The 15,247-nt window shown below is 45.5% G+C and overlaps 2 protein-coding genes across 17 annotated transcripts in view; one reads left to right on the plus strand and one right to left on the minus strand.

The window, feature by feature from the left end:
* The window catches only part of LOC135905854 (uncharacterized), a 210,523-nt gene that overhangs the window by 124,780 nt on the left and 70,496 nt on the right, over nt 1-15,247 (plus strand). The window lies entirely within an intron of this gene.
* Nucleotides 1-15,247, minus strand: part of LOC135905855 (uncharacterized) — a 163,623-nt gene that overhangs the window by 103,970 nt on the left and 44,406 nt on the right. For all 5 annotated transcript variants that reach the window (XM_065436967.2, XM_065436966.2, XM_065436969.2 and 2 more), the window contains one exon: nt 9,296-9,329. In XM_065436967.2, coding sequence (XP_065293039.1) covers nt 9,296-9,329 — 34 coding nt within the window. The remainder of the gene's footprint in view (nt 1-9,295; nt 9,330-15,247) is intronic.

A 15,247-nucleotide genomic window follows, 5' to 3' on the forward strand; every position in this document is an offset into this window, starting at 1 on the left:
AACTTCAGCTCAGCCTCGTAAAGAAAAACCGATGTATCACTAACACAGTTAGGACCCGCTTTCTTGATGTAGAATGCTTCCAGTGTTTCACGCGATGTCTGATGTTTGCCTCTACCCAGAATCCTCGCTTCGCGGAACCGTGGAACGCAATCGGTGCAAGCCCTGCAGTGATCAACAAGTCGCTCACCTTCATTATTTTTTATACCTTTAGCATGTTCCCTAAGCCGGTCGTTGACACAACGCCCCGTCTGTCCAATGTAGGATTTTCCGCAGGACAGAGGAATTTTATACACGACGTTTGTGGCACACTTTACGAAACGCTGGCCATGCTTCTTCTGACAGCCAGGCCTTTGGCTTTCGCAAGTTATGCGACGGCTTAGCTGGGCAAGCTTTTGGGGAGCGGAGAACACCACCGGTACATTAGACCGGTTCGCCACTTTTTTCAGGCTGTGCGTGACTTTATGGATGTATGGTACCACTACAGGCCACACTTTCTTCTTCGGCTCTACCCTGCTTACCCCAGCCTTCACCTTCTTCAAAAGCGTTTCTGCCACAGGGACCAAGACCGACTCAGGGAAGCCAGCTGCAACGAGCCTGCCCAATTGGTTGTCAAAACTTCCTTGCATCTCATGCACACACGACTTCCGGAGCGATGACTCCAGGCAGAGGTTGGCGATGCCTCTTTTTACTACCTTTGAGTGGGCCGAATTGTACGGCAGGAGCCCTTTTTGCGCACGAGGGGAGTAAGCCCAACAGATGTGCCCATCAGAAAACTTTAACTGTAAATCTAAAAACTGAAGTAAACCATTATCCGGTAGCTCATAAGTAAAACATAGCCCTTTCCCCAGGTTTCTAAAATCATCTAAAACACTGCTCACTATAGCCTCATTCGAAACGGAGCACTGCTTGTTTAAAACCACTAAGAAGTCGTCCATGTAACGAAACACTTTAAGGACTTTGTCATTAATAAAATGGTTAAAACGATCGTGTAGAGAGCGATCGATGGATGATAAAAAGATGTTGCAAAGTATGGGGGCTATGCAGGAGCCTATGCATATGCCTTTCTTCTGCAGGTAAGGTTGCTCGTCAAACAAGATAAAAGTACTTCTGAGGTAAAATTCTAAAAGGACTAAAAAGTTATCAACAGTGATACCAGCGGCATTTTGGAAGGCCACTGGGCCGCTCTCGTCTATGCAATCTTTAACAGAGGCAAACAGGTCCGGATAAGGCACTGAATAAAAAAGGTCTTCTACATCAACAGAAAAAGCATAATCTAGGTCATTCTTTTCTTCGAAAAAATGGTAGAAGTGAGTGCTCTGTTTGGCCCTGTGGCACCTTCTAGGGGCCATGTGAAACGTGTATGCAAGATCTGGCGATCTGAACTGTGGCTGCAAGTTCGTTTATATACAGATTGGCTTCATGTTGTCTGCTGTGCCCAGTACCCGGAATGGATTGCTCTGAGACGTTTCTATTACCTTAGAAGCGAAGCTGCCCGTTTGACCGAGATATGGTGGAATTGGAACTTGAAATTCATCCTTAGAGCCATGGGAAAACCAAAAGCACCGGAACGTGTAAATGGAAATCTTACAGTCATGGGAAGTGCCTCCATTCCGTCCAACATTTCAAATGTTCTTCAGAAAGGCCCTAAGTTTGGACTTGAGCCTTTGGTCCCACCCCACGAACTGATGGCCTTAAACAGGGCTATGGCGAAAAAGGCCCCACAAGAAGATCGGGAGCGCTGCCGTTTGGACGGAGTGAACTGCCTTACCAAGAGTGTCACGCGGACTGAACAGAACTGCTCTAAAGACCCTTTGCGTTTTCTAGTTAATTTCTTTAAGGATAATGAACTCAGCCTTTTGCAAGCAGATAAGATAGGCGGCTTTGTAGTATTGCCTAGAACCATGTATAGAGAGAAAGCAGCACAGGCGGTGAACAAAAACTTCGTGGTTGTGAAGAAAGCTCAAACGAGAATTAAGAGCAAAGCGATTGAACTTTGTAAGCGCCTCGATCTGCAAGGACTAGCTAAAGATGTAACTAAGAGTGAGAGGGGGGCGTTAAATGTTTTCTTTTCCGTTAAAACGCACAAACCCGAAGCTCCCTTCCGTACCATTGTGAGTGAAGCTGGCACCTGGCAACATTGCGTGAGTAAGTTCCTTCAGAAAAGTTTGAATAGCCTAGTAATAACTGATCCCTTCCTTACAAAAAGTTCAGGGGAAGTAGCCCATTTTTTCGAAGAAAAGAATGACCTAGATTATGCTTTTTCTGTTGATGTAGAAGACCTTTTTTATTCAGTGCCTTATCCGGACCTGTTTGCCTCTGTTAAAGATTGCATAGACAAGAGCGGCCCAGTGGCCTTCCAAAATGCCGCTGGTATCACTGTTGATAACTTTTTAGTCCTTTTAGAATTTTACCTCAGAAGTACTTTTATCTTGTTTGACGAGCAACCTTACCTGCAGAAGAAAGGCATATGCATAGGCTCCTGCATAGCCCCCATACTTTGCAACATCTTTTTATCATCCATCGATCGCTCTCTACACGATCGTTTTAACCATTTTATTAATGACAAAGTCCTTAAAGTGTTTCGTTACATGGACGACTTCTTAGTGGTTTTAAACAAGCAGTGCTCCGTTTCGAATGAGGCTATAGTGAGCAGTGTTTTAGATGATTTTAGAAACCTGGGGAAAGGGCTATGTTTTACTTATGAGCTACCGGATAATGGTTTACTTCAGTTTTTAGATTTACAGTTAAAGTTTTCTGATGGGCACATCTGTTGGGCTTACTCCCCTCGTGCGCAAAAAGGGCTCCTGCCGTACAATTCGGCCCACTCAAAGGTAGTAAAAAGAGGCATCGCCAACCTCTGCCTGGAGTCATCGCTCCGGAAGTCGTGTGTGCATGAGATGCAAGGAAGTTTTGACAACCAATTGGGCAGGCTCGTTGCAGCTGGCTTCCCTGAGTCGGTCTTGGTCCCTGTGGCAGAAACGCTTTTGAAGAAGGTGAAGGCTGGGGTAAGCAGGGTAGAGCCGAAGAAGAAAGTGTGGCCTGTAGTGGTACCATACATCCATAAAGTCACGCACAGCCTGAAAAAAGTGGCGAACCGGTCTAATGTACCGGTGGTGTTCTCCGCTCCCCAAAAGCTTGCCCAGCTAAGCCGTCGCATAACTTGCGAAAGCCAAAGGCCTGGCTGTCAGAAGAAGCATGGCCAGCGTTTCGTAAAGTGTGCCACAAACGTCGTGTATAAAATTCCTCTGTCCTGCGGAAAATCCTACATTGGACAGACGGGGCGTTGTGTCAACGACCGGCTTAGGGATCATGCTAAAGGTATAAAAAATAATGAAGGTGAGCGACTTGTTGATCACTGCAGGGCTTGCACCGATTGCGTTCCACGGTTCCGCGAAGCGAGGATTCTGGGTAGAGGCAAACATCAGACATCGCGTGAAACACTGGAAGCATTCTACATCAAGAAAGCGGGTCCTAACTGTGTTAGTGATACATCGGTTTTTCTTTACGAGGCTGAGCTGAAGTTTCTATCACGCCTACTTTGATAAAACTATGTACTCCTTGTTGCCTTGTACGCATGCGCGGTGTTTTGGATGGCTATATATGTCGAGTGCTTTCACTCTCATTAAACAGTTGAAGTAGCGCCCATGGTGTTGTCGTCTTTCTTGTGCGTGTTGTGTTTTTTGGCGCAAAATCTTTCCAGTATGCAAGAACACCAACTAGCCCAGCAGTTAACTCTTCTAATTATCAGCGTTTTGTTTTAAATGATTATACCCTAACTTATTAAAAAGAGGCACGTCATGCAGTGAACACTGTAAAAACAAAAGGTTGCTTCGGTATCCATACGTATCCCTTATTCACACTCTTATTGTGAACTTATTTGTCTAAATGGCCTGAAGAAATACATGTGACTCGCACGATAAATGTTTCAACGAGTGGCAAAAGCACCCAAAGATACCTCCAACTATATGCTGCTGAGGATAACATTTGGAAGCTTGCAACGGAATATCATCCATATGCACTAACTGCAAAACAAGTACCTTTACATAGTCTCGTTCTCAACAATGCCTTCTTTAACTCGTATCTCTTTCCTTGCGGGAGTTTTAATGCGGGCTAGTGTTGCTGAAGGGCGGTTCGTTTTTGCGTAGATTTAGATTCGAGCTAATTGGTTTCATATAGAATTCAGCCAAATTATAATTGCTGTTGGTGGAGCTTAATAGTTCATTTGCTTTTGTCTTGCTATTCTGTCTCCTACACACCCGGCTTTGTGTCAGTATGGCGTTCAGCTTTAATTTAAAAACTTAGAATCGTGGTTAGAGTCTAGAATGTCAGTGTTTGTGGCAATTATCTTTCATTCATATTAGCTAACCAGCGCAGAAACTCAAACGAGGACGAAAACGTCGACTATCTTTGTGTTAGGTAAAATGGATTCACAATTTCAAAACTTTAATAGATTTAATCGATATTTGAGAAATGCCATCTAGGCTCGAGGATTTTTACATTCAGAAATTTCTTTTTATTGTAATGGTTTGGGTTCTTCTAGTTGCGGCACGGCTTTTGGAGCAATCTTACGGTCATACTATGCGACAAAACAATAAAATAATAACTTGACTCTCGCACATGGAGCGGCACTAATATATTATGGTAGAACGATTTCTTCCAAGGCACTCGGCTCATTCTCCTTTCCACCTTAAAAATAAGAAACTTCGCATTATGAGCTGCACAACGTCGTGCGCCAGTGTGTCTCATTCGTGCGCTTGACTCGTTGTGCCTCAGGAATGCGCGTACTTTGTTTCAACTTAAACTTTCGGGCGATACTCAGTTCCACCACATTTTATTCCATTTCATTTAGAAATTGCATAGTGCAAGAATGCTTATAGTTTTCCTAATTTACTTGTCTTACATTATTAACCCAGTGAAAAGGAGCAGCTGTCGCAAACTGAAGGCGACCACTCCTAGATTTATTTTCATTTAAAGAAGAAGAAAACAAAAAAGGAAGCAGCTAGCAGCAGCTAGCAGCCAATAATGAAGTGCCGCTAGAGAGACAGTATATCTTGTAATTTTACGTGGAAGCTTTACCTTCAGAGATCCTTACCAAAATAAGAGGGGACAGAGAAACCGGGCGTAGAAAAGCTATTCCAATCCTGTGAGCACAGCAAGAGCAGTGCGCTTGTGGAAATGGTGCCACAGTGACTGCGAAAACCGTGCGCGACAATAAAGCTAGCAGTGCCTTCTCGCACACAACTTCTCTTCGACAACCAATCACTCCTGTCTGCAAAAAATTAGCATCTAAGATTTTTTTTCTGAATTTCTTCCATGTCGTCGCAACCAAGTTCCGTTGAACATTTTTCAGGCGCAATGCTTATTGTGAGCAATTGCTAAGCCCTGTGGAGTTTGTACTGCGCCATAACCCTCCACTGCATTCTAAAAGACATTGAAGCTTTGTTCTGTTCACATCATCCTGAAGTTATGCAGATGTGTCTGCGTTTAGTACTACTCAAGAAATATGTCCGTTTTCACACTTCTTTGCAGAAGGGCTGAAATCTGGGCCAGTTGGTACATACTTGAACGAAAAAACCAGTCAAAAACACAAAGGACAAGAGGAGAAGTTCAGTCAGTTCAGTTCAGCCGGCCAGTCGTTGTGATGTGAACTTCTCCTCTTGTCCTTTGTGTTTTTGACTGGTTTTTTCGTTCACACTTCTTGTCATGCAACACAAACTCACGCTACGCGATCTATGGGAAAAAGTTGGCGTACATGCAAATGGGTGTCGCGTAAAGAAAACGAAAGGTATAATAATACATTTATTTGGGCCGCAAAATTTTTTACAGGAATGATTGATATCGCCAAATTAACAAGAAGAAAAAATTAGAAAATCAAATTCACACATCTCTGTAACTGAGCAATAGAAGTCGGCATGGCGTTTTTGTAAGCTGCAATTTTTTTGAGACAGCTAAAGCGAACAAATTGTGCGCAATTTATACGCCTCTATATACGTATGTCACTGCTGCGTGAGCGCAAATTTCGCGAAAGCATTCTGGACATTGTGACAATATCACGTAAGCTGCAAAACCATGAAAAAAAAATCCACCTCCATTCGACCCTGTGTAAGTGGATGTCCATCGAAGCCGGTGCGGACGTTAGGCGAGTGCGACCGCCGCCTGCAACCGACGCCAGACGGCGACGCTGCGGAGGCACTGCCGCCCCGAGTGACGGACGCCACGCGCGCACGTGCGGGATCGCAGCGCTCTTTCTGGGCTGTCCGCCAAGCGCAAGGGCCGTATATTATGCGAAGCATATTAACGTAGGTTTCGGGCCTTCGCGCGACGCCCGGCGGTGGCCACCATTGACCCTGAAGTGGGGTCACGTGACATGACGTCACGTGATGACGTCACACCGGCTGCAGATGGGGCCTCATATCGCGCCGTCGGACGTCGCCCGGCGGAGGCCTCCACGCATTGTGATTCGAATATACGAGGAAGCACGATTCTGCTACGCGGAAACTCAAACACAAACCCCTTTTCCAGCTGCCTCGTTTTGGATGAGCACGCCACGAAAAATTCAGACCAACTAGAGGCTAACAGCTTCGCTGTGAAATGTATCTGCTACAGATACTTTAGCACGTGCAGTTAATAGAAATGTGATAGCTCTTTCTGGAGCACAAATGCAGATTTCTAATTTTCGTGCTTCAGTTTTTTTTTCTTGCCAATTTACGGCTATTGTTTTTCAAAATATAGGGCACTACGTTCTGCTTCCCATGGTCGGTAAAATTGATCCTTTCCTTAAGAGCAACAACCTTTAGTCCAATAGCTTCAGCGGTTGTCTACTAATGAAAGCATTTACACGTTTCACATGTATTTGAAGGAAAATCGATGACGGCCTCGAACTAAACCTCTTACCACAATTTTTGACGGTCATCCTTTACACAGAGGCACAGCGTCACACAGTTGCAAGTATTCCAGCAAAACGTAAATCATGAACTCTTTTGGTGCGAACCTGGCTCAGTTTGCACTCGTGTTCTCATCGCAAAACCCCGCTAGTTCGAAAATCCTATAATCGAAGTAACGAGTGTACTTCTAATTGTTTGTGTGTGCTTCAGCCGCGGTCACATTTCTCACGCTCAACCTTTCGACTTTTTCTTATTTCTTTGGCACATAGATCAAAGGTAAACTAAAATACAAACTAGAAAAACGCAGTGCTACGTGCAAATTAAAGATGTTCTTGCAATAAAAAGACGAATAGAGTGCGCCCGCGACCACACGTGGCAAAAGTACATTAAGGTAGGTACGGGGACATCAGAACTGAGGGTCGTTACTCATTGTTTGCTTCTGACCGTGTATCTGGCGTCTAACGAGGAGGAGGAGGAATAAAGAGAGAAGGCGTGGATGTTAACCAGAAATGCGTCCGGTTGCATTTGCACGATTACACGCTCCGTCGCGCGCTTTTATTGAGTTGCCTCTGCCAAACTGCCTTGTAAATGGAAGCCGATGTTTGTTGAAGGAGCGTGGAGCACCTCTTTGTACCTGTCTTGTGCGGTCTTTCTGATTAGGCACACAATGCGTCTATTCTGCGTGGCGGTCCTCGCTGCAGTGCACCGAGAGCCGACTGTGCGCTTTGATCACAGAGGAAGCCCTCTTGGAAAGCCGACCTCATAAGCCATCGCAGTGAGTGGTCGCGGTGCTCGCGTCTTCAAGGACAACGGACGTGCGCTTCGCGGGATCCTCGGTCACGACGGTGTGCCGCGAGCGCCTCGTGCGCACGTGCTTCGTCTCTGTGTCCTTCGACCTCGAGTACCTTCTTCTAATATTTCTAGCTCCCCCAGTGTATGGAGTAGCGAAGCAAATTTGATGCACTGGTTGACATGCCTGCCTTTCTCTTTTCTTTCGTTTCTTTCGCTCTCTCTCTCTCTCATTATACGAAAAATATCGAACTGGAACTAATGTTCAAGGTGAGACTGGAATTATTTCGGCAATATCATTGCCGCTGCAAACCGCACTTGCTAAGTGGAAAAGGGTATTCGGGGCCATAGAGAAAATTGCAGTGCCGTTCTTAGGGCCAGACAATGGAATCTTCCTTACCTCAGTGAGGAAGCCTTCATTGCAGTGAGGCTACTTTATGTCACTCTGAAAGCTTCCTTACTGAGGCGCCCTCGGTTGAGGCTTCCTTGGTACTTCCTCAGCATAAGGAGCCAAACAATGAAATCTTCCTTACCTCACTAAGGAAGCCTTCATTGCGGTGAGGCTACCTTATGTCACTCTGAAAGCTTCCTTACTGAGGGGCCCTTGGTGAAGGCATCCTTGGTGCTTCCTCAGCATAAGGTAGCTCCAAAGCTACCTTCATGCGTCCTTACGCCGCTCCTGGCCCTGAACGAGCGCTTCGCCTCACTGCTTAACCACGTGACGTTTGCTTGCGCATGCGCGCTGTCGCCCACCTTCAGAGAAGCGCGAGCACGGTACGTTTTGGCAGGCACGTTCGTTTCAGTCACGCGTGCGGCATGGAAGCGTTGCTAGGCGTTGCTAGGCGTTGCAAGACGCCGGCATGCCAGCGTTGCTGGAGCACATCAAGTTTCGCACTGTAATGCGCTACTTCTTTAGGTTTCGTAAACAAAACTAAAAAAAAGCGTCCACGCTTCTCTATATTAGCTCATCAACTTAAAGATTGTGCGACGATACAACCTTTTTCAGTGAATAGTGGTGTTCTGGTGTTCGCCTAAAGCTTTGAAGAGATAATCTCGAACCCAGGCATGGAGGCAACCGCTCCTTACGTGAGGACGGGTGAAGGGAGCTTTCAGAGTATGCTTGCTTCCTCCATCGGTCCTTCGCTGTAAGGAGGCCTCACGTAAGGTTAGGAAGCGCTCGAAGGAAAGGAACGTTTCATTGTTTGGGCCTTAGATGTGAGGGAAGAGGTATACCACGGAAAAACTTGTATGCGCTTATACCTGAACAAACGCGAAGCGTAGCAGCTTTGAACTGTTTACAAGTCATACTGAATGATTTCAGATTGTGCAAGGGCTTCAACAACACCAGAAGTAAAGAAAAAGGGAGAAAACTGTTTTTTGCGTCTTAGAAATCCGACAGAGATCATGCACCAACGCTTGTGATTTGCGTAACGATCGGAGCTCAGCTACGCCTGTCCTCAGCGCTGACGTCTCGTTTCCTTTTTTTTTTTTATGTCGCTTCTCCCCCCTGCGATGGTAATTGTCTCGGTGCTCTAGAAGATGGTGAGGTGGAAAAGAACAACGTGACTGCGCAAAAAGTGCACGTTAGTTCGGGTTCATTCCAAACCGAGCGCTATACGCACCGTGCAATTCCCGGTTGAACTCCGGTAGGCGGTTCTGTGCGTAAAAGAAAAAAAAAGGGCACTCGCATAAGCAGAAGAGGAAGAAGAAATCGTCCGTGAAGCTCGTACATCTGCCGTCGGTAGGCTGAACAGCATGCTTAATTTGTCCCGCCAGTGGAATGCTTAGTGCCGGAGAAGCCTTTCATGACCACCGCGTATGGTGGGTCTCGCCCCAAGTCTGACGCAGTGAAATTCCTTTTGTGCGCCGGTGTGCGGGCAGAACAATTAGCAGCACTGAGTCAGATACAATCCTTTGTGCGGGGCTCAGCCGGCACGCACAATACGCAAGTGCTTCGTATTCGAAGCTGCAGGCGCGCGAGCCTTACTGAAGGGAGGCGGAAGGGATTAGCCGACCGTGAACATCTTTCAGCGGGGTTTGAGAACTGCTAGTCTGCTACCGCTGAACAATGGGAACGCACTCATTTCGTTTCGCGAGAGGACTCTAAGCCTAATGTGGTGTTGCAACGATTTGTCGTTGCAATCTTTGTTTCTATCTGTTGTCTTGTGTCCCTCTATGCGTGCTATAGAGTTCAAATGGCGATGCCTGACGAAAGAAAATGATGGAGGTGGGGATTGAACGCGATTCAAACAGTTTGCATCTGATCCTTCGGCCGCAGTCTAGTGTAAGTTCGTCGCACGAGTGCTAAGCCTAATGCTGTGAAGAAAGGCAGTGTAGCTGCAATCTTTAGCCCATTAATGACATGCCTTCCTGGAGCGTCTGCGATTGCGTGAGCTTTCCAGATTAGTGGTTGAAGTCAGCTGGAACGACAGTTTTCAGGATGTTCCATTCGCAACAGTGAGTTTCGTCAGACAGCGCCAGTCTTTCGGGGACATAACGATAGGCCTCACGGGTTTTCGATGCAATTAGTTCTTTTAAATGTCATTTGCAATAGTAAGCTCTTGGGCGCAGTTTAAACCAGTGTTTCTACCAAGTGCGTACACAACATTAACTGAAGTTGTTCAGAAAGCACGAGGTGACAATATCAACCGCTCGCGTGGCGAGAAAGGGTTCAGCTCTATAGGGGTAGCCGTATGTCAGGAGCTGGTGTGGTATTTGCTCCTAACAGTGTGCATCTACGCTGCATGTACGCAGAATTTAGGGGAGTATTCATCAATCATTGGCTCTAGTTTTAAGTGTAGCTTTAAATTCCACCCATTCTTTCCTTGTTTTCCCTTTCTTTATTACTCGTTACTCTGCTTACAGAGAAACCTGGTATTCTTTAATCGGTGCTTAATCGTCCACTGAATCGACGTTAGAGAATACAAGCGTGCAGTGTGTGTGAACGGCATTGGCAAAAGTAATATGCGTATTATTTGTTATATGCGTAGTCGTTTGTGATTTTCTCTAGACCTCTTCCACAATTCACTAAGATTGCGTCGTATTTCCGTCACAGGCTAAGGCATGTTCCGGCCTTCTATGATACCATGACCAGTTTTACTCATAAAGAAATGCGCGCTTTAATTTGCTTTTTAAGATAATTCCCCGACGATTACGATGCTCCGTAATGCGAAATCTCAGCATAGCTCTATACGTGTTTTCGTTTCGCGATATCCTGAGGCATCGCACCGATCACCGCGCCGACTGGCGGAGCCGCGACATGTGGCGCTATATAGAAGCCGGCAACTGCAGCTTATGAAAGCATAATCTTTACGGGGAAACGCTTGCAGCGAACGCTATGCGCGAAGGCGAGCTTTCTGGTTATTCTTTCTTTCTTTCCCCTGCATGGCCTGTGCCGCCACTGCCGCGCCATCTGGTGGTGCTTCGAGGTGGCTTCCTCCTCCACTTCCCTCCTCGCGCTCTCTTTGCTCTCGGCGTCTTTCACCCGCCGCTGCGTTCCGCGTTCGATCGTTCATGGTTCGCTGTGCTCGTTCACTCGGTTACGCTGAGGGAGGACGAGGCACGCCGACGCTCAACGCAGCAACGGAGGCGTAAAAGCTGCGCTCTAAAAACAGTTTTTTTTTTCTGATATCTGATAATAAAGCTCTGATTGGTGCAATTTCAGTATTTTACAGACTCGTTGGCTAGAAGTCCTTTGATAACGCTGGTGGTGTCGGGTCGGGTCAGGTTGGTCGGTCGGTGATGAGCTCGCCTCCAGTACATATGTCACCAAAATTACCCCCCGCCCCCCTTTCGCCCAGCCAGTGCACAAACAACCCACTCAATTGCTTGTTGTGTGTTATGTCCCCACTTCTGCACGCAAAAACTGATTGCGGATCCCCACCAGGAACCCCGCACTTACGCCTTTGAGCAATCGATAGCATTTCTAATTGAAATCAGGTTTAACTAATTGAACAAGGAAGCCATGAGAAACCAAACCTGTGGAATCATTTTTATTCTCAGTGGTTGGCGTGGCTTGTGCTGCTTTGCACTTTATGCTACTTTTACACAGCCCTGTTCATTTCGATTAGAATGAGAACTATAATTATCTAGTTATTTCAGTTTTCGAGAATATTGTGCAGCACCAAGTGCAGCATTGTTTTTCACCAGTAGCTAAGCTAAACTACTCTTTTTTTCTACATTTTTTTTTAAGCGAGTGTTTTACTCCTTCACTAAACGAGTCTTGTGTTCAGGTAACGCTTTTGTTAAACGCAGATATTTGCCCTTCGAAGGCTCAATTCTAGCGATGCTCATAATTTGATGCCCCGTAGCCGGCAATGAGCCTTTGCCTCAAAACTAGGTCATTTTAAAGTGCTAGCTACGTAGGCTGGCAAGTCGTTTCCCGGTCAAATAAAAGCCGATGCGTCTGGAACGAAACACTTGTCTCGAGAGAAATATAACCTTTCCTGCAGTATACGAGACATTGCAGTCCTTCCTACATTCTTTTTTTTTCTTTCTTTCACAATATCCAAGCGGTGCCACGAACCAGTCGGACGCTATGCAAGACAATGGATGGCCAGAGCGACGCGTGGATGAAAACTATTGTTGAACACGCGCCGAATTAGTTCCTATGGGACCCCACTCGTGATTGTCGAATTAATAGTCCGCAGCAGGGACGTGTGTATGGCGTCACGCAGACGACACTGCGACAGCAAACGACTTTCTAGTCTTAGTGCACGCAGACGACAATGCGAGAGAAGACGGTCAGTCGCTGTGGTACTCTAGAAGCATGCAGTGGTACCACGTAAAAGACATTGCGAAAGCAGACTGCTTAGTGCTCTAGTCAGTGCAGGCAGTGTCGCCTAGGCAAACGACGTAGACTCTCTAAATCTATGCACTATAATGGATGCTATGATGTGTGACCATGCGGTTGCTGACGACCCTTTCTACGCTGCACAAGCTTTAACGTTAATAAACACGCGCTCGTGAACGCCATTCCCAGGCCACCCGTCATAGCACTTCGTCTTTAACATGCATCACCTCCAGGAGTTTCGTAGGCTGTCGTTAAGGGTGTAGAAAGTGATTGTAGTACATTGCTTTTATAGCTTTATCCATAGAGCTGCACTTTGGGAACATTTTTCGAGAAATGGCACACACATACGCACATGTGGGCCTCAAAAATGCACGCTAATTTGTCGAAGCGTCATTGATTCAGCAGCCGCCGCTCTTTTGTTCACCGCATGTAGATACCAGAATGGAGGATCAGATGATAGCATGCTTATTGTGTACGCGCACGCTTGCAAAACTGTTTTCTTGTCGGAATACGCTTGCAGCACTATGCGTTACCAACTCTAATAATTTATTATTATGCGGTTTGTACAAGATTTGGCGACGTATAGCTGCCAATATTTCCGAGTGCATTCAAATAAGTTCACCAAATGATCAGAACGCGACATCTGTTAGGCAATCAGTTTGATTCCTGAGGAAAAATGAAGGGCCTATTAGTGCTCAGCTAAAAAAAAATGCAAGTTATCACCTCGCGTTAGTTTCCAATTCATAAACCAACGCTCCATCGTCAATGGCACTGCATGCTTTTAGTAAGACAACGAATAACCCTAACTAGTGCAGACGACACTGAGAATGCAGACGACGCTTCTCGAGAACGCGAGCGACGTGCATTTTAGATTGCGAAAACAGTGGTGGAGCCGACGGTTAATTTAAAAGGGGCTCTCTTACACACGCTCGAAGCAAATTTGGGACCTCAAAAAGAACTTTTTTTTTAAACTCGTTCGTTTGCTCTGCAATACGGAAGCATCCCGGGTCCTTGAGCATTTTTGAACAATGTGCATGCGTTACTGTCTCTTTTAGAGGGGAAGGAAAAAGGAGGCGGAAATGATTTTGTGGCTAAATCGTCGTGTTGTCTGGAGAGTTAAACTACGGCACGTGGGCCAGACGAGGCTGTACACGGCACCAATTCCGGGAGCCTGGCTGTTATGATGAAACATTATTCTGAAGCCCTCGTTTGTTACTAGATTTCTGCAGTGTTCTTCAGTACGCAAAGAAAAGTTTCGTTAGCACTAAGGCACTGGATTTATTTATGGTGAGGTTGTCAGGCTAGTCAGCTGGTAACATAAAGTGCTTGAGAACTCAGGACATCGCTTTGCTCCCTCGGTATAAGTGGTGTAAAGTTATAGCAACCACAATTACTATATTATTTTTGTTAACTATATTCAAAAATGTTGGTTCCTGTAGGTAGAGCGGGCTAACTTTCTTCTTATAAATGATAACTGCGCTCTAAACGATGATCATAATTGAAGAAACAATTAGAAAAATGCAATGAAATTGTTTCTAGAGTTCACGCAAGAAATACTTCGTTTTCTACTTACGGATAAGTTTGAATTTTTTTCTGGATATTGGATGTGAATAATAATTAGCAAGCAAGCCATGATGTACTGTCGTGTACAAATAAAAGCTGCACAAGGCTGGTTATAACGCGTTCTTTCTTTTGGTCTTTCGCTACTTGGTGTGGTGTGGTCATCACCTTTGTTTTATGCGTTTATTTATGGGTGTCGATCACCTTTGGCAACCTGATAACGGTGGTGTGAAATATCGCTTTCTAGTTATCGCCTATAAGCGGAATTCTACATTATAATGCGCTGACACCTCATTTTATCTCGATAGCAAAGTCAATCGGACGGTATACGCCGCCCATGGAATGTATTACTGATTTCTTCATGGTACCTTCAAAACCTGCATGTTACCTAATGTGCAATATAGAAGATCTTCCTTACCCGCTTTAGATTCTCCAATGGTTTCTTCCGTGTTACGTAACGGGGATATTTTGGTAATGCGAAGTTACAGGCTTGTGAGCTCCGGACCTCAATTTAGTTTTCTAAGTGCCACGAGTTGAGCAGGTTGGTAAAGTTGCACAATAAACAGCGCAAGAAAAGGGGGAAATAAGAAATGAAGTGAACGTGACAGGCGTTGTCACAGGCGCTCTCAAGCTAGAGCACCTGCCTGGATCATTTTTTTTTCTTAGCCCCCGTCTTTCTTGCGCTGCTCATTAGTTCTTCACAAAATTGTGGCGTTCAGGCCTAAAATCATAATTATGGCAGCAACAGTGGATACCTTCTGACATTCTCTGCAAAGGCAGCAAGTTTCATGAAAATCGATTCCGAAAGTTTCGGTTCAATCTCTTTCTCATTTGCTATGTGTTTTTAATAGAATCTTCTTTAGAATCTGAACGGTAATCTTGAAAAGCGAGGAACAATGCCCTCTCTGCAATTTGATTCGCCGAGAATATTGAGAAGAAACCATATGCGCATTCCGAATAAACGTTTCAGCGCTATTTTCTTTGGCTTAGAATCAACGGCTTCGCCGAAGATACCGTAATAATTGTCGCACTGACCAGTAGTGGCCGTCAAGCTTGGACGGAAAAGTGGAGATGGCTAAATATAGTGCATATATCTGTGCATTAGTTTTTAACCTCTGGATATGATGCGGTTAGGTGTCTCGGGGTTTATTACCCCAGTACAAAGACTGCATGCTGGCAGATTCGCGAAAACAAATATATACTTCCATCACGTCTGCATGTT

The sequence above is a fragment of the Dermacentor albipictus genome, chromosome 8 (assembly GCF_038994185.2).
Source record: "Dermacentor albipictus isolate Rhodes 1998 colony chromosome 8, USDA_Dalb.pri_finalv2, whole genome shotgun sequence".
Taxonomy (NCBI): Eukaryota; Metazoa; Arthropoda; class Arachnida; order Ixodida; family Ixodidae; genus Dermacentor; species Dermacentor albipictus.